This window comes from Leishmania mexicana, chromosome 32, assembly GCF_000234665.1.
Source record: "Leishmania mexicana MHOM/GT/2001/U1103 complete genome, chromosome 32".
NCBI lineage: Eukaryota > Euglenozoa > Kinetoplastea > Trypanosomatida > Trypanosomatidae > Leishmania > Leishmania mexicana.
The window spans coordinates 289,069-314,790 of record NC_018336.1 but is presented as its reverse complement, the minus strand read 5'-3'; the positions used below and the strand labels follow the sequence as shown (position 1 = coordinate 314,790).

At 60.1% G+C, this 25,722-nt stretch overlaps 10 protein-coding genes across 10 annotated transcripts in view; all 10 read right to left on the bottom strand.

The window, feature by feature from the left end:
• Nucleotides 1-225: 225 nt before the first annotated feature.
• On the bottom strand, nucleotides 226-885 carry LMXM_32_0920 (putative 40S ribosomal protein S3; the record flags this gene model as incomplete). Its single annotated transcript, XM_003878292.1, has 1 exon — nucleotides 226-885. One exon carries the CDS (start codon nucleotides 883-885, stop codon nucleotides 226-228), a length of 660 nt encoding a protein of 219 aa, XP_003878341.1.
• Nucleotides 886-1,891: 1,006 nt separating this feature from the next.
• LMXM_32_0910 (conserved hypothetical protein) lies at nucleotides 1,892-2,245 on the bottom strand (the record flags this gene model as incomplete). The annotated part of the gene is made up of 1 exon (XM_003878291.1): nucleotides 1,892-2,245. One exon carries the CDS (start codon nucleotides 2,243-2,245, stop codon nucleotides 1,892-1,894), a length of 354 nt encoding a protein of 117 aa, XP_003878340.1.
• Nucleotides 2,246-3,785: 1,540 nt separating this feature from the next.
• On the bottom strand, nucleotides 3,786-5,534 carry LMXM_32_0900 (dnaj chaperone-like protein; the record flags this gene model as incomplete). Its single annotated transcript, XM_003878290.1, has 1 exon — nucleotides 3,786-5,534. The coding sequence occupies one exon, from the start codon at nucleotides 5,532-5,534 to the stop codon at nucleotides 3,786-3,788; it is 1,749 nt and encodes a 582-aa protein (XP_003878339.1).
• Nucleotides 5,535-7,949: 2,415 nt separating this feature from the next.
• LMXM_32_0890 (conserved hypothetical protein) lies at nucleotides 7,950-8,294 on the bottom strand (the record flags this gene model as incomplete). Its single annotated transcript, XM_003878289.1, has 1 exon — nucleotides 7,950-8,294. One exon carries the CDS (start codon nucleotides 8,292-8,294, stop codon nucleotides 7,950-7,952), a length of 345 nt encoding a protein of 114 aa, XP_003878338.1.
• A 1,289-nt stretch (nucleotides 8,295-9,583) lies between these two features.
• LMXM_32_0880 (conserved hypothetical protein) lies at nucleotides 9,584-10,609 on the bottom strand (the record flags this gene model as incomplete). Its single annotated transcript, XM_003878288.1, has 1 exon — nucleotides 9,584-10,609. One exon carries the CDS (start codon nucleotides 10,607-10,609, stop codon nucleotides 9,584-9,586), a length of 1,026 nt encoding a protein of 341 aa, XP_003878337.1.
• Nucleotides 10,610-12,362: 1,753 nt separating this feature from the next.
• LMXM_32_0870 (conserved hypothetical protein) lies at nucleotides 12,363-13,841 on the bottom strand (the record flags this gene model as incomplete). Its single annotated transcript, XM_003878287.1, has 1 exon — nucleotides 12,363-13,841. The coding sequence occupies one exon, from the start codon at nucleotides 13,839-13,841 to the stop codon at nucleotides 12,363-12,365; it is 1,479 nt and encodes a 492-aa protein (XP_003878336.1).
• Nucleotides 13,842-14,622: 781 nt separating this feature from the next.
• Nucleotides 14,623-15,873, bottom strand: LMXM_32_0860 (conserved hypothetical protein; the record flags this gene model as incomplete). The annotated part of the gene is made up of 1 exon (XM_003878286.1): nucleotides 14,623-15,873. The coding sequence occupies one exon, from the start codon at nucleotides 15,871-15,873 to the stop codon at nucleotides 14,623-14,625; it is 1,251 nt and encodes a 416-aa protein (XP_003878335.1).
• An 832-nt stretch (nucleotides 15,874-16,705) lies between these two features.
• On the bottom strand, nucleotides 16,706-19,492 carry LMXM_32_0850 (hypothetical protein, unknown function; the record flags this gene model as incomplete). Its single annotated transcript, XM_003878285.1, has 1 exon — nucleotides 16,706-19,492. One exon carries the CDS (start codon nucleotides 19,490-19,492, stop codon nucleotides 16,706-16,708), a length of 2,787 nt encoding a protein of 928 aa, XP_003878334.1.
• A 594-nt stretch (nucleotides 19,493-20,086) lies between these two features.
• On the bottom strand, nucleotides 20,087-22,216 carry LMXM_32_0840 (conserved hypothetical protein; the record flags this gene model as incomplete). The annotated part of the gene is made up of 1 exon (XM_003878284.1): nucleotides 20,087-22,216. One exon carries the CDS (start codon nucleotides 22,214-22,216, stop codon nucleotides 20,087-20,089), a length of 2,130 nt encoding a protein of 709 aa, XP_003878333.1.
• A 2,213-nt stretch (nucleotides 22,217-24,429) lies between these two features.
• Nucleotides 24,430-25,722, bottom strand: part of LMXM_32_0830 (putative 2,4-dienoyl-coa reductase fadh1) — a gene marked incomplete at both ends in the record, with an annotated part of 2,193 nt that continues 900 nt past the window's right edge. The window contains one exon of the mRNA XM_003878283.1: nucleotides 24,430-25,722. This exon is cut by the window's right edge and continues 900 nt beyond it. Within this exon, the coding sequence (XP_003878332.1) occupies nucleotides 24,430-25,722 (1,293 nt within the window).

Below are 25,722 nucleotides of genomic sequence, written 5' to 3'. Positions count from 1 at the left end.
GAGAGAGCCGCTCGCGCCATTGTTGGACGGGAGGTGCGCCGACACACACCCACACAGAAACGGTTGTGAGCACGTGAGCACGCACCATGCAAAGATGCAGCGGTTTTGGCGCATCGTTGCCTCTGTACCGGTCCAACGCCCCGCGTCGAAGAAGGTCTTCCCAGAAAGCACAGCTGGAGACGTAAGTGCGCGAGCACCTTCACCAGCGCAGAGGCAACTCGCTCGTTACTCGGACGCGGTGATCTGCTTCGGCTCAATCACGGTGATGACGTCCGGCAGCGGCTCCGACGGGCCGTTGCGGCCAGTCGAGTCACCGGGCAGCATGATCTTGACCTTGACACCGATGCAGCCGGCGCGCATGTAGCAGTGGCGGCAGGCGGAGTCGACGAAAGACTTGTGAGCCGTACCGGACTTGATCATGTAGCCGTCGCGGAAGGTCATGCTCTTCGCACGCTGGCCCTTGATCTTTCCACCGACGGTGACCTCGCAGCCCTTGGCACCAGACTCCATGACGTAGCGGATGATACCCATGGCGGCGCGGCGCACCTGCAGGTTGCTCAGGAGCTTGAAGCGGAGGGATTCCACCTGCGCCATCGCGGACAGGCCGCGCACCTCAACGCGCTCAACGTACAGCTGGAGTTTGCCCTCCTTGTAGTTAAAGCGCTGCTGGATGCAGGCGGTCAGCTCGCGGATGCGGCGGCCGTTCACGCCGAGCACCTCACGGGTCTTCGTCGCCTTGATCACGATCTCCGTGCGGAGCGTCGTGACATGGTAGGAGACACCGGAGAAGCCCTCTTCGGCCAACTCGCGCTTGAGAAACTCAAACAGCTCAGCGTAGAACACGCCGTCGCGGATGATCATGCGCTTCTTGGAGAGCGGGCCCATCTTCGCGTCTGGTGGGGGAGGCGGGATATTCGTAAACGACGATCCAACTGGAGACACCGATGAAAGGGATTCGACAAGATTTCGAGCAGCCAATGCGGGAAAAGCGAGTTTGTGTGTGTGTGTGTGTGTGTGTCGGAGCGCGAGCGAATGTGCGGCATTGCCCGCCACGTTGCAGAAAGTGAGAGGAGGAGGGGAGAGGGGAATACGGAATGAAAATGCATGCCGAATTTGTAGGTAGGAGCGGGGTGGACAGGAGAGAGTTTGGCGCGGAGAGGGTGCGTAAAGGAGACGCGGTGCATCAAGTAGCGGTACATCGTGGAAGCACAGAGAGGGGGGAGGGACGTGAACGGCAATGCGCCGTCCACACCGTCAGGAGCAAAAGAGAAGACCGGCGGTGCTGCCTTTGATCTCTTGAGTTTGACGCGCCACCGCCCACCTCGCCACGCACCTGCCTATCTTCTGATCCCCATGGCATCGCCGTCTCCTCACCCCCTTCCATAGCCCTCTCGTCGACATACGCGCACGCGTCCAACAACAGCGAAAAACAACGAATATATATATATATAACGAAGTGCCCGTCCTCTCCTTCCGCGAGAAGAGCGAGCAGCACACACACGCCGATACATGCAAAAGCGAAGTTCGACTGCTTGCTGCGCTTGCTCACTGTGACAACGGTCGTTGCTGCGCGCTGCTAGGTGTGAGGCGGCTGCATCGGCGGTTGGCGCCATTGCCGTCTCACCGCAACGCCTTCCCCTCTGAAGATCGCACCGTTGGTTTCAAGCAAGTAAAGATCGGCCGTCTCGAAGAAGGGGGAATAAAGCAAGGCAACGACGCTCTTCGCCTCGGCCCCCGTCACAGACGTACGCGCCTACAAGATTGTTATAACAGAGTGCGGAAGAGTCTTTGAGGGTGCGCATGGGTCGCAAAGGCGTCAAAGTACGCCACGATGGTCTGGCCCGCCCCCCGAACACGCTCATCACTGCTCCTTTTTTTTCGTTCTTTTGAGTTAAGCCGGGTAAGACAGAATCACGCGGTCCAGCATTGGGCGACCGGCCGACGTCCGTGGGTGGCGCTCCACCACCTGAAAGCCAAGCGCAACGAGCTGCTGCAGCTTCTGGTCTACCTGCCCATCGATTTCCGCCAGCTCCGCCTCCGTCATGCCATCAAAGACGTCGCGCATACCGGTAATGTTGTGCTTCACCGTGATCAACTTCGCGTTGCAGCGCAACACTTGCTGCTCCTCCTCCGAAGTGGCCAGCTTGTTCGGCTCCGGAGCCACGTCCACGTCACAGATGCCCTCCGCCTTCACATTCTCCAGCACCTCGGGATGGGCAAACTCGTGGAAGACAGCCAAATACATGGTGATGCGGATTCGTGCTGCGATTGACGGTTATGTAGCGTGGTGCTGTCAAACGAAGCACAGAAGAATCATGAGGAGCAGAGGACCCCAGATTGCGTGGCGGGTGACCGTTTTCCGAGCGTATATGGGCGGAGGAAGGCGGTAAACCGACCCGAACGGCAAGAAGAGAGGAGGAGAACGCACGAGAAACGATGAGCGAAGCACAGACGAATGCAATATACTTTGAAGTAAACTGTGGAGAGGGAATGCTTCTCTTCGGCTTGGGTCCATTGCTCTGCCGTACCAGCACGACCTCAACGCCGGCCCCATCCCCGCCCTGCCTCAGGGCCCCACCAGCGTGGGACAAAGCATGCCACAGGCACGCACGCGTCACACCAGATGCGCCGACTCGGCCTTGTGAGCACCGCCCCCCACCGCCCTCAAGCGCTGCCCCCTCACCCACCGCCTCACAGCCGCTTCCCCGCTATGCCGGCTGCCACCCCTGGTGCGTCCCCTCCCCTCGAGGGGAGTGGGTGGCTCAGGCTTCCCCACACCAGCGGGCAGTGCGAGGGCCGGGTGGTGGGATGCGTTCGCGTCACGCGGACACTCTGCCCATCATGTGGAGAGTGCACAAGCGCGCTTACTGCCGCAGGTCTCCCCGAGGCAGCACCGTCCAGGAGCTGACGGTCCGCGATCAGCAGCGATGCACCGCCCTGACTGCGCTGAGTCGCAGGCACTCGGCCCTGTCGGCGCCAGAGGTGGCTCGGCATTGGGCAGGGATAGGGATGGGGATGGGAGATGGGGGAGGAGGAAAGAAAGAACACCACGGTGATCTCCTTGTTCTTCATGGCGGCGTGCTGATGTGTGTGTGTGTGTCTTACTTCCTTGCTCAGGTGCAGAGTCCTTCCGCCATTTGGCCAATGGCACAACGCATTACTCTCGACAGGCTCTGAAGCAGCTGCCGCTGTACGTGAATCTTGTGTCCTTGGGCCCTCCCGTTTCTCAGAGTAAAGGAGCGCGTACTTTGCCGTGGGCACACTTCCGTCCGCAACAACACGGGAGATAGAATCAGGCAACGGCGCGCACTACCTCACAGACAGCGTGTAGTCAAACCCTTTCCCCGTCGTCTCCGAGGGGGACGACGGCTCTCTTCCAGCCGCCGTGCGCACGCCTGCGGACAGTCAGGAGCTGCTCCTAGTTCTCGCGGGAAAGAGAAAGAGGACACCACAGCGGTGGTGGTGGTGGCTGGGGGACACACACGCGCCCAGGTGTTACATTCACGCACGCATACACACGGCCGCATAAATTAAAAGGGGTGAGAAAACGAAATGGCACGCATGCCTGCAGGACAGCTCGCTGCCTTCATATACTGCGGAGAGAGGTGAGCGAGGAAACGCGGCCAGTGGAAGGAGGGTGACGGAGCGGAGGCGGCGGAGTAGAGGTAGTGGAGCAAGGCGTGGGGCTGAGCACAGGCTCCCTTCAACATGCCTCCTCCCCCCATCGCCTGCCTGTCGATCTTCATCAGGCCGTATTCCTGGGCCCCCAGTGCGCGCCCCAACTTCTAATCAACGTCGGAGAGGCGTGTGCTGTCCGGCTGGCGCTCCCGCGGCGTCTTGCCATGTTCGTCCGTTGAAGCCGCTACAGAATGAGGAGGCGTGGCAGAAACTGCTCCAGGTGGGCAACGGCTGGTGGCCTCATTTTGGCGTGTCACACCAGATACCGCCTGGCCAGCCGGCCGAGCCGGGTCGGTGCGGACGTTATTCTGCATCTCGGCCTCGTGCCCCGCTTTGTCCTCCTGTTCGGTGCCGTGCCCAGACTCTGGCGCAGCGCCCTCTACGACCATGACGACACTGCAACAGCAGAACGTAAGGCACGCGATGAGCTCCGTGAACACAACGATGCCGATAATAATAAAGAGTGGAATGCACGCCTTGGATAGGGACAGGACACCATCATAGGTGCCGTTGTTGGCGTAGTAGTTCAGCCGCACTGCAATCATGGCGGTTGACGCCATCAGCAGGCCAACAAGGATACTCAACACAATTGTGCTGATGAGAATTCCGCAAACAGAGGCGTGTTGGCCAGCGTACGGGTTCTTGCCGTGCGGCGCACCCTGCTCCTGCGCCCGCCCGCCATCCTTGCCTCCCTCGCCGTCACGGCTGCCGTGAGCTTGGGCGTCATTGGAGTGCAACTGCTCTCCAGCCTCGGCGCCGGGTTGGCGGTGGGTGCGATTGTGTTCCTCAGTGCCGCCACCGCACATCGGATTCGGCGATCGACGCCACGACGAGTGCGGTCCTTCGGTGTAGCCCTCGTTGTGGTGCGGCGGAGGCGCCTCGCCACCATTTTCGTTCAGCTCACGCGCTGCCGCCGCCGCCGCCACCTCGGGCGGCACTTCGCTGATGTAGCTGCTTAACAAGTTAAGCATGAAACGGTTCACGAGGAACAGCGTGAGCAGCAGAAATATCGGGAGACCAATGACGACGAAGTAGTTGATGGTGATCACCTCATCAGCGCGGCACGCCACGAGTGCAAAGAAGACAACGATGCAGCACCCCTGCAAGAGGGCGAAGATGAAGCCAACGCGAGTGTAATTTGCGAGGTGCACCAATCCGATGGACTTGAGTTCGAGAATCCGTCTCTCCGTCGGCAGTGTCGTCATCACAATAACGATGAAGGAAAAAACGGAGAACAGGTATCCGGGAATAAGCCACAACCGCCATTGGACGTAGTCGGTGCGTCTAGCTCTAGTGGCCGCCTCGTTGCGATCCTTGGCGATCGGGATGACCACCGTCAACACGACGGCACACAATAAAGAGAGAAGCGTACCCAGTGCGGACAGGCTGAGCGGCGACATGATGGCGAGCACAACTAAGAGGATGAGAGCCGGCACACCAATCAAGAAGCCCAACACAAAGAGGGGCGAGAATACCTTGACGTAGCTCCACGTGCGCAGATGGCCGTCCACGAACGACACCAAAAACGCCAGAAAGAGCAACAGCATGACGGCGCAGGTGAAGGAGGTGGCGATGATGATGACGACTGGTGCGGTGGAGCCGAAGGTGGCGAGTGCGGCCCCCGCGACCGGGTTTTCCAGCGCCTCCAGCCCGGCCTCGCCATAGCGGTCGTAAATTTCCTTCTTTTGCCGGTTGGAGAGAACCTCATAGGCGGTATTCACCTCCTTGAACCGGGCAGCGCCTTCTGGGCCCGCCTTGTCCGGGTGGTAGCGCAGGGCAAGACGGCGGTAATTCCGCTTGATCTGATCCGGCGTCGCGCACTTGTCCACCTCCAGCACAGTGTAGAGGTCGACCATTGTCTTGACTGCGTATGCGTATGCGTATGCGTGTGTGTATGTGTGTGTGTGGGGGGGGGGTCTGTGTCGGCCTATTCACGTAATCCTTTAGATGTGGACAACGCGTGTGCTGTATGTAAGTGGAACACGTCGGTGCAGGTTTCTGCGAAGGATGCGGGCGCCGCTACCTTTTCCGTCAGTGGGTATGTGCAGATATATATATATATAGGTTATACAAGCAACTACGAGTGGTGCTTTCAGCGTGTATGTCGGGCAAGGACGAGGGCTTGAGAGAGCGTGAAGGCGACGGTGCACCCGGCGTGAATGGCACGGGGTCAGGAGGCAGGGAATACCACCCCACAGAGCAGCACAGAAGTAGTAAAAGTTGCGCGCGTAAGGGCAACGAGAGAGAGGGGAGGAGGAGGAGGAGGAAGAGGGGGAGGGCGGAGTCGGAGGGGGGGGGCGGAGGTGCACCACACACCCACACGCACACGCAACGCAAAAAAAAGGAAGTCGAGAAACCAACTGGAGGGGAAAAGAGGACGCAATATGAAAGTACAAATATGGACGGAGGGAGGGCCCCAAGGGACTGATGTGTGGCACGTGGCCGTCGCACGAAAGCAGACGGGCGAGGGGGGGGGGCGGCGGCGGTCAGAGACGCAGACGGACAGGGAGAGAAAACACAGTTCACATAAAGGACACGCCGAAACGAATTACAAGACTAAAGTGAAGGGAGCAAGGCTGCGGAGTATCTCGCAGAACGTGCGTGCGTGGATGTGAAGGTGCTCGTCTGAGTGCGCGTCTGCGCGTGCGTAGAGAGAGAGGTGTTGGAGAGCTATCGGATGCCGTCCTACGTGATTGGCTCGTCAGCCAAGCTGTTGAGGGAGAGAGCTTCGCTAGTGCAAGAGGTGTAGTGCGTCGCTTCAAGAGGTGCTGACAAGAAAATGAAGTGGACCTGCGTGATGCGCGAGAGAGACCACAGCGAGAACGCGTCGGTCGCTGTGCTCCCTCTTTGGCGCTTTCGTGTGGTCCTGTCCTTTCGCAAGGTCCGTGTGCACGTTAGCGATGTAGCGTGAAGAAAGAGGGAGGGGGAGGGGCGTACGCTTGTGTGCATGTGTGCGGGTAGTTGCGGGCGCCCCAGTCGTGCAGCGAGGATTGCACAACCATGTGTCGTGCCAGTGAGCAAGAGATTAAAAAAAAACATGAGAACCAGACACGCGGGAAGGTACAGGCGCAAGCGAAACAGATGGGAACAGAGGGGGGAGGGTAAGGTCAACGGGGCTTTACATGGGCAGGGGAAGGGAGGCGAGGAATCGAAGCATAAGGAAAGGAGCATCTACGCAAGCCTGTGTGGCGCCAACACACGACTGCCTCACAGATGCGCGCCTTTCGTAGGGTTAAGGTTGTTCTGCGTGCTTCTCCTCTTGAGAAGACCGACCGCATTGCCGGCAGCGCGCGCGGGCGTGTGCTTGCGCACCGACTGTGTATTCACAGCACAACGCGTCTGCCCTCTGCACCGAGGTGGAGAGCCGAGGTAGCGGCTCGAAATTGTTTGCTTGAGCCAACATGAGAATCAGCTTGGTAATTACTCGCTTCTCTGCGTCTCTGTGTGTGTGAGAGCATCTCTCATTGCAGACTGTGACTTACGTGTGTGATCGTGCCTGCCACACGGCAACTGCGCGCCACGCGTCCTTTGTTTAAAGAAAGGAAAGGGGTGATCCAGTACAACAACACCAACACCAGCCACAGCTACGGGCGAGCAAGCAACAGTCGGAGGGGTCGTACAAGACATCTATAAGCGAAATGGGCGACACCCTCCCTGCTCAAGACACATCCGCACCCGTCCACACAGACACAAATGCGCGTGTACTATGTGCGTGTCACCGCCTCTCCAGCACAGCAACAACGAGAAGCTGCTTTCAACGGTGGGGAGGGGAGGGGGAAGGGCAAGAGGGATGACCAACGGCCCGAAGCGATGCGATGAAGTATTCACCGAATTGCCTGCGGAGCTACAACAAGAGTAAGAAGGAACACGTGCGGTACACCGATACACTCACTCCGACACGAAACACCTCGAAGACCTGCGTGCCATCGCCGGACAGGCGACCTAGTGAGCGAAATGGGGATGCCGCTTTGTTCCGCGTTCCCAAGAGAATCCGCACGAGCGCGAAAGGGTGGGGAAGGCGGCGAAATAGCCTTGATAAAATGGTGTCACAGCCCTCGCTGATGAAGGATGGCATCTGCAGCTTGTCTCCTCTTGCGCACCTCGCCGTACAAGGCATGCGGTGCTCTACACATCCTGGGGTCTGACGAAACACCCCCTCCCCCCACCCATCACACACGCACACACTTTCAGCCTCCTGGTTCGTCTCAGCACTTCTGTGTATTCGTTCCTCTCCTCCCCCACCTTTTCCTCCGGGCAGAGCGCTCCCACTGTTACTGCTGCATCGCCCCCATCATCTTCGCGATAGCGTTCGCTTGCACCTCGCGAACGGCACTTTCGTTTGTTTCCGTGAGGGTGATGTTGAACAGCTCGTCCCACTTGGCACTGCAGTTTTGCACGCACTTCTTCTCCTCCATATCCTTCTGGAGGCGATACGAGATCGGAGCGTTCGTCGTGCGCATCAAGGTGTACAGCTCCTGCGTATCGAGGCAGCGATCGATGCAGAAGGTGGTGCTGTTAAAGAGAATCGCTGACTGCATCCGGGCACCGTTGAGGTACTGGTACGACCGCGTGATGTTCTCCTCGTACGGCGTCATTGGTGGTGGTGGCGGTTGCATGGCTAAGTGTTGGGGCTGGGCTGTGTCCGGGCGAGACAGAGGAAGAAGCAACGGCAAGCGGCGATGGGAACTAACCTTTCGGAAACGGTGCCCAAGGTGATTGCTGGAGCGTGTGTGTGTGTGTGTAGGGGTGGGGGCGGATGCACTCTGCGTAAGAACAAACACACACACAGAGAGCGAGCACAGTCGCGAGACACCCCTGCTTGACTACATGCAGAGGCACGCATACACAAACAAACACACGTGTACACGCGCATATATATATATATATATATATTTATATACGCATGCATCGAAACCCGAATTGTAATGTATGGGGTGACGGGTACGACAAGAGAGAGCGAGAGAGACGCAGAAGTAAGGAGGCAGGGATGGACGAGGGTGTGCGTGGTGGAAATAGATGCAACAATGCAGGGAACGTGGATAAGGTGAGGTGCGGTGATGCCAGACCCTTTCATGTGCAAAATACAAGTACAACGCCTCAGTGGAGGAGACAAAGGTCATCGGAAGAGGTTCGAGTGCCTTCCTCATCTCCTCCCCCTGTCAACCCGATATCGCCTTCGACATGGTGGCATTTGTAGCCGAGCCCCACCCCCCTCGCTACGGTCCGTCTGCCACCACCAACGTCTGTGGGCGCGGGTAACGAGCACGCGCACCCTCGTGCGTTTGCGTACTCGTTTTATTCCTTTGATGAAGCGATGCTGAAGCGCCAGCGCACACACATACACGCGGGCTCCCGCATCCGCACACTGTCACCACTAGAAAAAAAACTCGCGAGTGTTCCACCCCCATTGTGGCTATCGCCGCCGCGTACGGGGCCAACACACCCTAGAGCTGCTCGACAGTGGCAACAACACACCTGCAGAGCACAGGCGCAATGGGAGGGAAGAATGACATTGTGTGGATGGGAGAGAGCAGCGCCTCTCGCATGCTCACAGAAACAAGGCGGAGGCCGCACCCCTTCTCTGAAGAGCACGGAGGTGTCCTATCGAGTTGGCAAAATGGAGAGCGTGTGCCTGCCAGAGTCCGGGGCACACAAAAACGGTACCTGGGAGTCAGGTCCAGCGGGAGCAACGAAGGACGTGTGCAAAACGACGGCGTCGGAAGGGCGAGAGCACCCAAGCACGGTACACGGTCCCCTGCTCATGTCAGAAGGACCGAGCCCATACACCTCTGTGCGCCTATGTGTCCGCTTGCCCACCTTCTCGTGACGCTGCCCCCTCCTCCCTTGCTAAGCACTCCTTCACACCCCATCCCGTGTGCGACCCGGTGAGCCCCACCACCGCCCATCAACCGAACACGCGCACAATCAAGTACGAGGCGAGGTAGCACGCCAACAGCCACGACGCGAGATCATGGCTCCCACAGACGCCAATGTCTGCGTGCTGAACCGTTGCTGCAACGCCGGCGTCACTCGCGGAGCCCGTGACGGCAGTAAACGGGGGTGCCGACGACGATGGCGGAGTTGTCTCCGCAAAGCTGCCGTGAATGACACCAACGGCACCGTCCGCAGCTCTGCCTCCGTGGGTGTTGACAAACGACGCGCGCCTTGCAGGTGCAAAGACGAGAGCTGGCACGTACATGAAGGCATTGAGGAGTAACGGCGCCATCACCTCAACGGCGCAGTAGCGCAGCGTCTCTGCGAAGGATGGCGGAACAGTTATCAGCCCACGCCGGTTGCCAAATACGCACAGGAGTACCAAAGCGCTTCCAAAGCGCAGGAGATACTTGACGACAGTTGTAGCGTTGTACCAGAGCACATTCATCGCGCTCTCCACGAGCACCTGCGGTCGACTCGGAGCAGTGGTTGAATACTCGGCGGCATGGACCAGCGTCAGGGAGGATGTGGTAGTGGTGGCACAAAGATCTGGTAAGACACCGGGCTTGTTGCCAACGATGGCCTTGCCTACTCGACCAGGTGCTGCTGTCACCGCTGCGGCGTCGCGCGTCCGCCGACCAAACCAAGAAGCGAGGGAGACGCCACCTGGAAGCGGCGAAACGACTCGAGCCACCGAAAACTCGTAGGTGAGGCGCCTTTGGCGCTCCGCCTCCAGCTCCTGACGCAGCCGCAGCGCCCTACGCATACGACGGCTGTGCTCGTACAGATTCGACGTTGTGCAGATCTCCTTGGCCTCTGTCTCCAGCTCGGCAATCTCCTGCTCCAGGGCCAACTCACGGCGCCGAAACAGACACAGTGCTACGGTGCGCTCCCAGTACACACTGCTTGCGTACCCGACGAAGGTCGTGGCAGCCGCCGCGAGTACCAGCATACCATTCACATACTCGCCATGGGTCAAGGCGGGGGTGCTCGACATGTGAAGATGTCGAAAGGAAAGTTGTGCGGGTCCGAGGCAAGCGCACGCACACGTAAACTGCGCACGTTCGCGAATGGAAAACAGCAACACGACGAGTGTGTGTGTGTGGTACGTCTGAAGGGCCGAGGAGAGCAACAGTTGTGATGTTGGTGCGAGCGGGAGCCCGTCAACAAGCAAGAAGGGCGATAGAACGCGACGAAGAACCGTGGAGAGTTGTGTCTAATGGAAAAGCAACGGAAGACCTCTACAGAAAACGGCTGCGAGAACGGCGAGCACACAAAGAAGCGTCAGCCGCAGGAAACCGTTGACGAATCGTCACCGCTATGTCCCACCTACCTTCTCCTCTCCCCACAGTGCGTGTTGAGATGCTGAGGGGCAAAGCAGAAGCGGCGAGTGCGTGTGTGTGTGTGTGTGTGCGTGTGTCAATGCGCAGCGCTACCCCACCCGCCGGCGCCGCCCCAACAGTGCAAGGGAAACCAGAAATGAGCCCACGTAGCGAGACGAAAAAGAAAATGGCGACAAGCAAGGGAGAGAGCGGGCTGAGTCTGATCTCTGACAGTGGAGACAACTGAGTCGTGAGGGGAGACAGGAGACGCAGCGATGTGGACATCCAGCGACGAAACTCGCACCACTTCGTCAGCCAAGCTGGCAGACAGTACAGAAAGTGCGCGTCTGCTCACACCAGTGGTTTCCAAGCGGCGAAGTGTCAACACAGCCACCAGCGGTGGTGACAAAGGGTTTGGTTATCCCTCTGCCCTGCTGGCCTTTGGCTTGTTACAGTTTCCTTTTTTTTTCGCTTCTGGTAGGTGGGTGCGTGTGTGTGTGTGTGTGTGCTGTCGTGTCGTCGATGTGTGGGTGCTTGCGCGAACATCGCTGTCTGCGTCGGTGCACGCCCTGCCACCGCCTTTTCCTTCCTCTGCACACGTGATGCGAGCGTCGATGATGATGAACACGACACACATGCGCACAAACACGCACGCACGCACATTGCAAAGACCCAAAACGTCGTTGTTAAGATCATCAGTAGTGAAAGGGGGAGGGGGGAGGAAGAAAAATCGAAGGAGCGCACACAGGCGGCAACAGCTCTCGGGGATGGCGTCCTGAGAGAGAGAAGGGTGGGGGGGGGGGACTGGAGGGCACACACATGCACGCACACAGATGCACAAGACGCCATCATCAACGAAACAAAGAATGAAGAAGATGGCACCCCCCGTCGCCAAAAGACAGAGAGCGGAGGAGTGAGGGTGAGCGCATCTTCAACGAAGACACACTCGTTCGTTAGCCACCACAACAGCCACGACATTTTCGCCGTTTATCTATGGGGTGCAGCCAAGCGATGGACTTGCATGAGTCTAAGACAACGAAATTGAGAGAGGCGCGTGCCGCAAGACACAGCGATACACGAGGCACACTGAAGAGGATGTGGCACATGGGAGAAGAGTTGTCTGTGCCCGTGTGCCGCCTCGCGCCTAGAGGCATTTTTTTTCTTTGCTCAGTGCCAACAAGCCCCCTCCCCCAAATCGCACACACACAGGCAAGTGCGAAAGGGAACGGGCCAGGCAAGGCCTGGCAGACAGGGGAGGAGAGAGAAACGATGCAAGAGTAGCATCGAGGTACTGAGGCGTACCCCACGCCTCCTCTTCGAAAAGCAAAGGTGGCACATCAAAACAAAAGGGGGAGGGGAACAGAGAATGGTGGCTGTTCAACGATGTGAAGAAGGGGGGCAAAGGTGCGGGTGGCAGGGATTCACAGCTCACATAAGGTAGGCGATGCCGTTGTCATAAAAGATTAGCTGACGGTCATGGAAGCGTCGCAAAATCTGCTCGACGCGCGACTCGGCACCGCCGTCGCGGTACCCCATCTGCGATAATTTCTTCACAACAATGGCCACCGTCACAGGGTCGTACAGCTGCACAATGGAGGCGACTTTGCGCTCTAGCAGTGGCAACGACCACGAATCCTCCTCTTCGCCGCCTGCACCAGACCCCTCATACTTGGCCATGTGCGACCGCGAGGCTGTCTTGTTGTTTGGCCGCGCGAACACCGGCTGCTGGTAAATGATGTCGCCGCCATATGCGTGATCGCTCGCCGGCGCTGCCACCGCCGCGTCGTCTTCAAGGGTGTTGTCGTTGTAGTCTTCGTACTTGAGATAGTGTTCCGTAACCGGGTCGGCTTGCGGCACCGCCTTCGCTGCGCGGCTGGGATTGGGGAGCGGGGCTGAAAACATTTTCTTCCGCACCACCGCCTGGTCCTTCTTCACCTCCGTCTTTGCGACCTTGTCGGCAAGGGTGGCGGCTGACGTTGCGACCGTCACGGCAGCCTTCCCCGGCGCCGCTGCCGCCACTTTCTTCTCTGCTCGGCCGACTGAGGACGACGCTGACGCCACCCGCCTCAGCATGCTCACCTCCTGTTCCACATGCCGCTCGAAAACCGTGTCGCGGCTCACCCGTTTGCCGAGCTTTACGCACTTGCTAAAGTAGAAGTCAGCAAGAATGCTGTACAAGCCCAGCTTGCTAGATACCTCCGTGTGAATGCCCAGCATCATGCACAGCACCTTGAGGGCCGGCACAGCGAGGTTGTCGATACCGGTACCAACGACTCGGTCGAGGAGGCTACGCATGTACGCCGCAATGCACTCCTTCACCGATTCCTCCGTTTCTTCGGCGGCCGGGTCGGATGCAGCCGCACATGCTGACGGCTCCCCATCTGCTGGGGCGAGAGCGGCGGTAGGAGATGGCTGCGAGCCCACAGTAGTTGACTCGGGCATCGTCTGCAATGCCTGTGGCGCGCAACGCAGCGGCGCGCCGTCTAGCGGCCCACCGAGGGCCTTTGCCGGGGCGGCGGTCGGAGAGGCCTCGCCTTCACTGCGTGCGCGTTTCTGACCAACCGCAACATCGGTCTCTTCGGTGGAATGCGCTGCCGTAAGTGCGGAGGGCGTCGGAGGCGAGGCTGAGGCCGCGCTGGTGTTTGCCGTGCGTTGTGGAGGAGAGGATACGGGCGCGGAGGGGGCGATATTGCCGGACAACTCGGCAACCGCAGCAGCGGTCGTAGCCTTTTTCTTGGCCTTTGCGCCGCCCCGTGCCGTGGCCTCGCGAATCGCCTTGCACCATCTACGGCGCTCCTCCAAGGACGCCTGCTGGAGGTTGCGCAGGGCCTGACTGAAAACGCCTTTGCGAATCTCGTCCTCCTCGCTGCGGAGCGCCGGCCGCAAGTCCTCGAATGGATTTTCCATCGCCTTGATGGTGTCTCTGACTGTGGAGGAGGGGGAAGGACGGAGAGACGGAAAAAAAGGGACGAGGAGCACGCTGAAGCGAAACGGAAGCAAGCGACTGAGTCCACCCACCGCTCGCGTTAACCCAATGACCTCCTCCTGGCGGTTTTGGCGCCTATCCTCTACACTGCTGCTGCTATTGTGTGTGCGTGTGTGTGTGTGTGTGTGGTGTGGGTGTGCCCACGCACGCCTGTGTGCAGGTGAGCGGGCGAGGTGAGTATGTATGGGTGTAGGTGCAGTGCCGCGGGGAGTCTTCGAGATCCGAGTTGTCGATCGGTGCTCTCTGCGTTGTCTGTTTTTCAGGAGTGGGGACGGGCTGGAGTGACGAGAGGGGAAATCGGAACGACAGAGAACAACAACAAACGGGCGAGTAAGTCGGGGATGCAACGAGAGACACAGAGCTCTTCTCAGCCCCTGAAGCGTGCAGCAGGCATACACGCCGCGAGAGACAGACAAGAGAAAGGGACGCGTGCAGAATGCAGGGGACGTCGGCGCCAGCAGCAACGCCCGTCATGAGAGATGTTTGAGGTGGGGGTTTGTCCTTTTGCTTCAATGCGAGTGTGCGTGACTGCTGCGAGTACCGTCAATGCGCGCACAACGCCGCCAACGTTGCTCCTCCGCTTTGACGCACCACGCGAAGCGGAGCACTGAGCGCGTGCATGCGCTCCAGCTCATTGTCTAAGAGGGGAGGGGGGGGGATGCGTCTGTGAATCGGAGAGAGCCAAAGTGCGATGCGCGCCGTTTACTTGGATCCGACGATGCGTTCCATCAAGCCGGCCATGGATCCCATGGCACCACCCTCCTTCTCGTACTCTTCACCAAACCGCTTCGACGACTTCTTCGCCATGACCAGCGCCTGGCGTATTGTCAAGGCAGACTCGTCGTCTTTACGAACCTTCTCCGCGTCCATGTACGGTTCCAAGTCGCGGTGGACGTAGTCGCGGTAGTCACAGTAAAACTGCCTGTACTCCTCGGTGAAGGAGCTGAGCAGCAGCAGCGCGAGTGCCACCACAGCCAGGAAGAGAAGCGACACCACAGCCGTGCTCTTCTTAAAGCCCTGATGAACGAAGAGGAGAATGTCACTACCAGTGGAATTGGGCGGAAACGGCACCGGCTCCGCTGGAGCACCGCCTGCCGTTGCCGATGTCATCGGCACTGGTACCTGCAAAAAGTCACACAACGGCTGCCACCCATCGCGCACCCTGTACACCAGCAGCCGGTCGCGCGGGACCACCTCCTTCACGTGTTGCTCGAACAAGTCGAGGGCCCCAGAGAGGCGAAGCGTCGTGTGCTGCTTCGAGATGGGCACGTTCTGCGCCGTCATGGCAGCGAACGAGGACGGCGACGGGCGTGCGCGGCCACCCCGCTGGTTGCTGGGGCTGATGAGGGCGCGGCGCAGGTCGACCATGTCAAGCAGCATCATGTGCAGCTTCGACGCGTTCCACCACATCGCGCTCTTCTTGCACTCCCGCACCAGCGGCTGGAGCCACTGTTCCATGTCTTTCTCCCACGCCAGCTTGTCCGGCTCCTCCACAAGAATGACGCGCGTGCTGCGCGGGCACTCCTTGAGGATGGACTCGAAGGCGACGGTGGCGGGCGGGCCGACGAACGAGTCAAAGAAGAGGGGAGCCCGTGGAGACGCAGACGGCGTCGTGCTAGCCGTCGCAGACTCTGGCGTCCTTGACGCAGAAGGGTCACCCGACGACGACGGCACCGACTCCGTGGATGATGTATGCTGAGGAACCTTGAGCACCTCAAAGTCGAACTTCTTCTCCCCACGCAGGACCGCCATCCATTCCTGCGGATGAGTCAGCAGGCGGCCCTTGCGTACGCTATCCTCAAAGGTGTAGGGGTGATAACCGAGCATGCGGAGAGCGGGGCTAAGCGCGCCGCCGTTGGGGATCATTGTCAAGACCAGCAATCGCGGCGGTGGAGGGAGCGACGGCGGCGTGGCCGAGGCGGCCTTGCGCAGTACCCCGGTAAAGTGCCGCATTGCAAAAGGAAAAGAGAAGAAAATCGGTAGGGGTATCTCCAAGTGTCTCACAGTCCGAGCGCGCACGCACGCCGTAACGTGTGTGAAACCCGATACCTGTTCTCTACAACGGCAGCGGCGGCCATGACCGACTCAAGCACGTAACAGCAACAACCAACGAGCGCGGCTAGGTTAACCGCTTGAAAAGAAAACATGAAGAGGTGGAGACGAGAGCGCAAGTTCGCGAAAGAGGAGGTGGGAGGGGGAAGAGGAAACAGGCGCACGTGCAGGGGGTTGGGTGAGCGGTGAGAGAGTCGCATCCATACATCAAGGAGAGGGTGAGACGCGACGACATCCGAAGGGGGCGTCGTCCCTCGGTCACGTGCTCCCGAGTCAAGGTAGAAAGGGGGAGGGGGACGGAGATGTGTGTGTGGGGGGGGGGAGGGGGTATATGTCGCTTAGCGCATGCATCTCCGTGCGGCCACTGGGTCGTTTCGCCGGCACAAAGCCGCGACCAAAAAGTCTGAATCCCAGCGATGATTAACATGCGAGGACCAACGAGGCTGCACAGAAGACATCAGATGAGTATGCGGCCAGCGGAGCAGATGGCGAGAGGCGCCACACAACGCGGACGACACACCCGCATACATGAACACAAGCAGACAAGCAGACGCAGTGCCCGCCAACGTCGACGACCGTACACTGTGCTACACGGGTGAAAGGGCGCAAGAGAATGGAGGCCATACATGCACGCGAGCACCACCGCACGTTGCGTTGCTGTTTTCGTTTCCGTTTCCTCTTCCAACGGTCTCGACGAGAGCCGCGAAAAAAAAAAACGCGCCCCCCTTCCTCGTCATGAGGAGAGACAACGCCAGGAGCGGTCGAGCTCCTCGACGCTCAGTCCTGGCGTGGGAACGTGCAGAAGGCACATGCACGGTGTCTTGTGCGAGACAACAGCATCGTTCGCCGGGGAGGCGGCACGATAGCTCTCCTCAACCGCCTGCGTGAACGTTTTGTTTGCTCCACGGACGGTTTTGTCGAGCTGGGCCGCCTCCGCCCCCGCCGTCACACATGCCGCGGCAGCCTCCGTGAACGCCCTTGACTCGCGTCTCTCCACCTGCGCCGGCGTCAGGAGGAACAAAGGGCGAGCCTCTTGGTGGATGCGGATGAGTACCGGGCGCAGCTCCTCATCGTCTTCGCACGATTCAGAGCAGGACGGTGACGACCCTGCAAGTTCACTCACACTGCTACCGCGACGCGCCCCCTGCGCCCCCTCCTTTCGAAGTCGCTGGTGATCGCGCAGCAGCCGGCTTCGCTCGCGCGCTTGATAGTCGCCTGGCAGCATGGACAAGGTGTCAGCGAGGGCCACGTTTAGTGACGCAGGTAGCCATGTGTGTAGGGCTGTGCCCTCCTCCCTGCCCTGGAGCAGCGGCGGATTTTCAAACCAGCGGCCCTCGCGCAACAGTCGCTCCACCTCCACATGCATCGCTGACTGGACTGGCATGTAGATGGGCACAACCAGGGGCAGCGGTGCGTTTCTTGTGGGCACATGCGTCTCACCTTCGCCTACCCGCGGGTGCTGTGATGCGTAATACGCAGCCGTCCATGCCTGCACTGCCGCTTTGTTGAACGTTGGTGCGGTCCACAACAAGGTTGCACGCGTGACCTCCTCTACGAGGGCGTGTACACACGACCAGTACTCTGGAAACGCAGACCAAGGGTTGTACGTCACCATGAGATCGGCGCCGGGCGCGTCGTGCATCCCATTCATGACGTCTCGGTGAGACGGCGACGTCTGCGAGTGGGCGCGTGTGTAGCGCTGCATCTCCGCCATCATCATCTCTGCGTCGAAGCTGGCTGTGCCCGCATCACTGGCGTCGTTAGCTTCCCTCAGCAGCCGCTCCAGCGCCTCCGCCTCCTGCTTCAATGACGCGCTCTGGTCATCCTCGCCAGTCGAGGTGGATGGAGGGCTGTCAGTGTCGCCGGACGCAGCGACAGAAGGCTCCTCCATCGTGCGCTGCATGAGCTGCCCGACTTTCTGCAAGAGGCGCTGTCGCTGTGCCAGGCGAGACCGAGCAGCTGCGTCGCGATCAACGATCGAATTCTCGATGAGCGCGCGCAAATGGTCTGGCGGGGTGTCAAGAGAGAGCGAGAGGTCGCTCGGGCTGTCCGAAGACGCAAGTGGGGTGTGCGCCACCGCCGTCGCCACCTCAGACGGTGACGTTGCGCTGATGTGCTTCCGCAGTCGCCACTCTTTCTCGACGCCATCGAGGTCCACCTTGTGACTCTCGAGCGGCATCGCACTCCGATCTCGCCGCCGTAACGCATTCATCACACCGTTACTGAGACCCACCGTAGCCCCGCGTGCGGCCATTGGGTTGTCGCTCATGTACACGTGCCTGTGCTTGCGGTGGGCATCGCCGTCAGTCTGACCCGACGAATGGGCGACGTCTGTAGAGTCACGAAACTGATGTGGGAGCTGCGGCGACGCGCGGTGGAGCTCTTCAGCCGATCGTCCCACGCTGCTGGGGCCCTGCAGGTACGCGTGCAAAGCCTCCTCTTCTGGCATCGGTGCGGTCGTGTCCACGACGATGGACAGCTCAAAGCTGTGGAAGAGCTGCATCTCCGCCACGGCCCACGAGTAGAGCACGTGGAAGGGGACCACGTCATGACGGCGCAGCTGCCGCAGCGTCCGCCCCAACGCTGGGTGACGGCACAGAGTCGGCCATGACGTGCAGAGGACAGGTAGCTGGCACCACGCGGTGTCGACAGCCCCAACGTCCGTCGCGGAGGTGGCAGAAGGGGCACGCGCCCCCGCGACACTTCTGTCTGCGCTGCAGGAGTACAGTTGGTGAGTCGATGGCAACTCAAAGGAGATGCTGCGCCAGCTGTCACGGACAAGCAGCGCCGCAAGGTCATGCAGGAACTGCTGCGAGACAAGCAGCCGCGTAGGCAGCTGCAGCACGAGCGCCAGCTGCGGAAGAAGTCGTTGGCCCAGTTCGTGCAGACAGTCGATAGCGCCGCGAAACACCCGCTGAGGATCTGCGCCACCGCCCCACAACTCTTCTGCTCCCAATATGGCGTCGAGCGGGTACTCATGTGGAGCAATGAAGCTGTTGCACGCACGGCGAGGTGGCCTGCTACCCCCCGTGCTGCCACGGCGTAGAGCGGGCAGTTGCGCTATGGTCAAGTCTGGAAAGAGGCGCAGAACGAGACACAGAGGTGGAGACGGCTCGCCAGGCGTCACGCCAGACTGTCCTAAACCGTTGTTGGCGGCAGCAGCAGCGCTGAGCTGCGCCAGGTATGACTCGATGGGAGCCCAAACATCGTTGTAGCGGCTCGAGCTGCCACTACCGGCGTCTGCGCAGGCACCTAACACGCAAAGCGGCGGGAGAGTGACACTAAGACCTGCCGCCGAATTCTGCACCGTCGTTGCTTGAGCACGGATGACTTGCGAAGCGGACAGAAAACGGTGTGCATGCGTCAAAGACTCGTGCTCCCGTTGACGCAGAGCGCCGCTGGCACAAACAGGCCGCGAGCTCACAAAAGTGGTGTGCGTCTCGAGCTGCGTAGGCGCGGCAGCCGCCACCGACGTGTGCCGGAGCCGCCGCAAGGCAGTTCCTGACCTCTGCGCAAACATGCCGCGTTGTTTGTGAGAGACGAGTTGGGTTCTCCGAGGGTTGCCTGCTTTGTTGTCCCTTTGGTTGGAGTCGATGGTTCCCCTCGACGTAGCAGCGTGCCCACATGTACTGCAGTCGAGCTAACACAGTCTCTGAGGGCGACAGACAAGAAAGACCGCAAGGAGCGAAAGAGGCAGGGAGAAGTGAGCGGGCAGTGCGGGTGAAAGAAGGTGGTGTTATGTGCCCTAGGACGAGCGAGGGAGGGGGAGGGGTGGGAGTCACGCTCACCAGCTGGACCGCGGCCCAGCATCGCACCCTTTCACGTAGCGAACCCGAAGAGCGGCACACGTGCAGACCGCAATCGCGCCTTTTTTGTGCCCTGAGTCTGCGTGTGCACTGGCAGCGGGATGGGAGTGTGCGCCGGTTGAAAAGGCAGGCATGCGCGTGCGCCTCCCTTCCTGTTTTCTCTGAGGTTTTTAGTCCCTGCTCACGTGTCTCGAGCAGTTCCACAGCTGTGAATGGGTCGAGAGGTGGTGCGGCGCGCGAAACGATGGCGCAGACGGAGGAAGGAGAAGGGGCGTGCGGAGGGCGGGGGAGGGGGGGAGAGGTCACCTTTACTTAATACCCAGTCGCCGGTCCCGTGGCGCATGGCCTCGAAGAAGCCGCGGCCCATCGCTTGTTACCTCTACCCGCTGCCGTGACGCCTTGAGCTCCTGTGCAAAGTTGTAGCGTGCCTTGAGCGCCGCCAGTCGTCGGTGTGCTGCAGAGGTTGTTGTCCGGTCAGAGTGCGATGCATCGTTTTCATGATGTCTCGTCTCTGCCTGCGCCTCTGCCGCCTTCGCGTTAGCGCCCTCGTCAAGGCCAGCCCCACTCCTCCAGCCAACACTGCCGCACCCGCTGTCCAAGCGAGGCCGATTACCAACCAAACGTTCCGCAAGCAGCTGGCGTCGCAGCGCGTGCCCATCCAGAGGCTTCGCGTGCCCGTAACCCCTCGCTTCCTCCGACGTGTGCATACTGTCTCGCACGCGTTGGAGCCACTCGTCGGTACGCCCGCGGAGAGGAACACCGGTTACTGAATCTGCTGGTGTCACGGTGGTGTGCGTGCGTGCCTCTGCGAGAAGTTGCGACGTCCCAGTCAACAGCTTTGCTGTTCCCTCTCGCGCCCGTCGTTCTGCGTACTCGGTCAGCTGCAGCGCCTCGGATAGGGTCCTCATCTGCGCTGTCTCGACAGTGGCAAAGAGCACTTCGATGCGGTAGTCCTTGGAGACGCGTGTCGCGTACTCGAAGGCGTGAAAGGGCTGATGCGTTTGTTTGTACCCCATCGCGTACTCGCTGAGGCACGGCTCGGTTACCACGAAGAGGCTACGCGGGGTGAGATGGAGGCGAGGGTACCACGGCGCATCCTTATGTTGAAGGTGCAGCACGCTCGTGGAGACCAGGTTCAGCATCCCCACGTAGGAACCGATCGACGATGGGTGGCGGTGCACAGGGTAGCCGCTGAAGGTGCCCACCATCTCGCTAACCTGGCACACGTTGGGCACGGAAGGGATCAGACCCAGAAAGAAGAAGCGGTACAGCACCCGCTGCAGTGTCTGACAGCTCGAAAGCGCGAAAGCGAGGGTGTCTTTCCCAGGAATGCCAAGCTCCTTCTCATAGAGGTTGATGCAGTAGCGCGCCTCCTCGGCGACGTAAGCGGCACGAGGATCCTGCAGGAGGTGCAACAGCTCCTCGCTCATCCTCGCTTCCTCCGCTCTCGTAATCACGCCTTGGTATCCCACGAGACCGTCCACGAACAGCTTCCGCATCGCGTATGTGCTCCGCGGCTGCCCCACGCTCTCCTCCATGGGAGCCAGCAGCTCCCCCTCCAAAGATGTCGACAAGAGCCCGTCATCGTGCTGCCGGCGGCGTCGGCGGTCGTCGAGCACCTCTTGATCCGTTTGCCCGTCCTCCTGGTGCGTGCCGGGGCGCTGCGCAGATGCCGCGGCCAACTCGCCCAACAAACCGTCCACACTGATGCTGTCACCCACCCTGCCGTGACGCATCGCCACGGTCCACGAGTTCGCGCGCTGGCGCGACTCCAAATCGCCCACGCCGTACATGGTGTTGTAGAGCGCCGAGTCCTTCGGGATTGTTGTCCACCCTTCGTGGCCATGATACTGATCTGCTGGCAAGCCATTTAGCTCAATGTCGTCCTCGCCGCCGTCGGTGAACTCGACAGTGGAGGCGGCGTGGGCCTCGAGCGACTCGCGCAGCAGCTGCTGTCGGGCCTCGCGCGACGGGCGTGGCGCCTCCCGCGCGTGCTCGTCAACGCCGTCATAGAAACCATAGGAGCGAGGCAGCGGTGTGAAAAGTGAGCCGGCGACTGTCTCATCCACCGAAGAGTCTCCTGGGTTGTCGGCCGCGTTGCGGCGCTGTCGGTATTCCTGACGCTGAGAAGTGTAGCCACCCGAGGACGCATATCCGCCGTCGCTCGTCAGGGGCGGTGGCAGCGGGTCGCCCGGCTTGAGGGGTCGACATAGTGGGCGGCGATGGTGGTGGTAGCATCGCTCACCGTCACCTTTCGACCTGCTGTCAAACGAGTCGGGCGTGCGGGGGCTCGATGTAGCAAAATCAGCGCCAGCGGGCTCGCCACCTAGTGAACGGCCATAGCTCCGCGGAGTCCTGGGTGCGGCACGCCGTGCCGGAGCTGCCGGCGATGGGGGAGGAATGTGAAAGAAGAGACGACAGGAGCAACGCAGCCACATGCTTGCCGATCACACCCGTCGTTTGGGCAGTGCGGGCGTCGACGAGTGAGTTCTCAGGACGAGACTTGTGGGGCAACACGTTCAGACACCCGTGCGCCAGTGCCGTTTTTGAGTGGCTGAGCGTGAGTGCAAGCCAAGTCGCGAACACGCATTCAAACACGTACGGCACGATGACGGACAACATGAGAGACGGGAGGCAAAAAAAAGGAGAGCGGAGTTGATGCGAGTCACTGCACATCCGATGTTGGAGCACGAGGGACCACCACAGACACAAAGGAAAAGCAGAGAGGCACCGAAGACGTCAAAGGTGGGTCCTTGTACTTTCATCTCGAACGTCTTCTTCCGCTACCAAAGTACGGGATCGATAACGGTCCCCGGAGCAGACGACTATACGTGCAGCAGCAGTACGTGCTTGGCATATTCCGTTTTCGCTTTGGTTTCGCCCCCACCCCCCCTCAAGGGGGGTGGGGGGTGGGCAAAGCTTGCCCTTCACACCCTTCTAGAATTCGTGTCTTCACTCAGCATCGAGGGGTGCCAAGACAAGTTCGCACGCACGTACACGCAGTGACAAAGACGCCGTCAAGTCGACTGCGTTTTGTATTTCTTTTTCTTGCTGTTTCGTCAGGGGCTTTGGGGGCAGTGTTGCGCTTCATGTGCTGTGCCTTGTTTGTCCCATGTGTAGCGCATTCAAAAACAGAGGCGTATACAGGATCAGCCCCACGCGTCGCCGGGGGAGTACATGTGTGTGATGCGGTACGAGGGGCAGAGGAGGGAGGGGGGAAGACGTTTTCGTTTTTTTCCGTTTAATTCAACCTGTGTGCAATGCTCTGCCGTACCAGCACGAGCTCAACGCCGGCCCCATCCCCGCCCTGCCTCAGGTCCCCACCAGCGTGGGACAAAGCATGCCACAGACACGCACGCGTCACACCAGATGCGCCGACTCGGCTTTGTGAGCACCGCCCCCCACCGCCCTCAAGCGCTGCCCCCTCACCCACCGCCTCACAGCCGCTTCCCCGCTATGCCGGCTGCCACCCCTGGTGCGTCCCCTCCCCTCGAGGGGAGGGGGTGGCTCAGGCTTCCCCACACCAGCGGGCAGTGCGAGGGCCGGGTGGTGGGATGCGTTCGCGTCACGCGGACACTCTGCCCATCATGTGGATGGGCACAAGCGCGCTTACTGCCGCAGGTCTCCCCGAGGCAGCACCGTCCAGGAGCTGACGGTCCGCGATCAGCAGCGATGCACCGCCCTGACTGCGCTGAGTCGCAGGCACTCGGCCCTGTCGGCGCCAGAGGTGGCTCGGCATTGGGCAGGGATAGGGATGGGGATGGGAGATGGGGGAGGAGGGTGCCGCTGGGCCCTGAGATGCCACGCACCGAGGTGCGCCCGCACCCCGTCGTGAGGTGTGTGTGTGTGTGTGTGTGTGAGTAGGGGGTGGGGAAGGGAGACATGAAAACATAGGAAAAGGAACAGAGAACAGCGCATCGGAAGGGACAGTGAACCACGGGAAGTTCGACTCCCCGTCTCCGCCACAGAAACGCGTCAACGCTCACACACACACACACAGAGAGAGCTAGGGCAGCAGCAGTGATTCGAACAGGGAAGCCAAGTCAAGGGCAAGAGAGAGAGGAGAGCGAACAACGGCAGGAGCACACCACAAGGGAAGATGCACAACAAGAGATAAGCGGCTAAGTGGTGCGATGGCGCACTGCGAAATAGGAGGGGAGAGATGGACGAGAAGGGATGAAGAAAAGGCGCCACACCCCCGCAGGCACAAGGGGAAGCGAAGGGGACGAGATACACACACGAGCAACAGCAGGGAAGAACAGGGCGTACGTGCGAAGCGTAGAAACGAATGAGGCATCGAGAAACAGGAAAGCATGTGAACCTGTGTGTGCAGTGTGCGCACGTGCATGTGCGAGGGAGGGTGGGGGCGGGGAGGGGGCCGAATGAGTCACCCACACGAAGAAGAGAAGCATATATATATATATATAGAATATAGCAAGAAAGCGAAAGGAGAGGGCAACGCCTACGTTATGAGGTCATCGCGTGTGCTTGCGTATGCGTGAGGCAGGCGGCCGTCGCTGCCCACAGCGCTGGGCAAGGGAAGCGACCGCCACGTACAAGAGCAAAGAAAGCAAAAGGCTACGAAGAGGAAGAGACATCACGCTTGGCCCGCCAGCACTGCGTCGTACTGTGACGGCAACCAAGTCGACCCTCACAGACGTATCGCCACGCTATGAGCTTGCAGAATGGCCATTTTCGCATCCAGCTTCTTGGTGAAGTTGCATCCTCCTATCGTGTGCAGCTTCGACAGAACCGGCGTTGCGGCCTTCTCAAACTCCTTGTTTGAGACTTGGCCAGTGCACAGCACAACGGAGTCCACTGCCAGCGTCTGCTCCTTGCCCTCCTTATCAACGTAAACGAGGTTTGTGCCGTCAAAGTTCTTGTACGTAACCCCATCAACTGTCTTGATGCGGTTCATGCGAATCTCAAGGCGATGGATCCACCCGGTCGTCGCGCCAAGGTGTGCGCCGATTTTCCCACGGGTGCGCTGGAACATGGTCACCTCGCGGTAAGGAGGAGGAGTCACAGGCTTCACGAGACCGCCTGGAAGGGGTGAGCAGCTGTTGCTGCCGCTTGCGGCGGTGGATGTGCCAGCCTTCTGTTCTTCTTGCGCGATGGCAGCAGACTTGATCCCCCACTTCCTTCGGAAGTCGGCGTTATCTTGCTTTTCAAACTTGGTGTACTGCGCCGCGGAGACCGTCTTCACCGAGCTACTGTGTGGGGAAGTGAGGAACTCGGCCATGTCGAAGCCAATGCCGCCAGCACCAATGACGGCCACCCGACGGCCCACCTTCTCTGGATGCAGGAGTGCCTCCGTGTACGAGAAGACGTTGGGGTACTTCTCCATGCCAGCAATGAGCGCACCCGATTTGGCGTGCGGCTCACACCCGGTTGCCACCACTACCTCATCGTAGCCGCCGGCGGCAACCTCCTCCACAGTAGCGCGGCTGTTCAACTTCAGTGTCACATTCGGGTGCTTCTTCAGCGTGTTTGTCCAGTAGTCGATGCTGCTCTGGAACTCCTCCTTTCCAGGGATGCGCTTTGCCAGGTTGAACTGGCCGCCGAGCGTGGAGTTCGCCTCGTACAGCGTCACGTGGTGGCTGCGGTCGGCTAGGGTGATCGCGGCGGACGCGCCAGCCGGGCCGCCGCCGATTACGGCCACCTTCTTAGCGATGGGCGCGGGTAGCGCTGCGCGTTCCGCCTCATGCGCGGCCAGTGGGTTGAGCATGCAGCAGGCCGTCCTTCCAGTGAAGATGTTGTCCAGGCAGGCTTGGTTGCAGGCGATGCAGATGTTGATGCGATCAGCCGCGCCTGACATTGTCTTCTTCACGAAGTATGGATCACTGAGGAAGGGACGCGCCATAGCGACGAGGTCCGCATCGCCATTCTCCAGCACTTGCTCCAGAACGTCGGGGTGGTTCATTCGATTTACCGCAATAAGAGG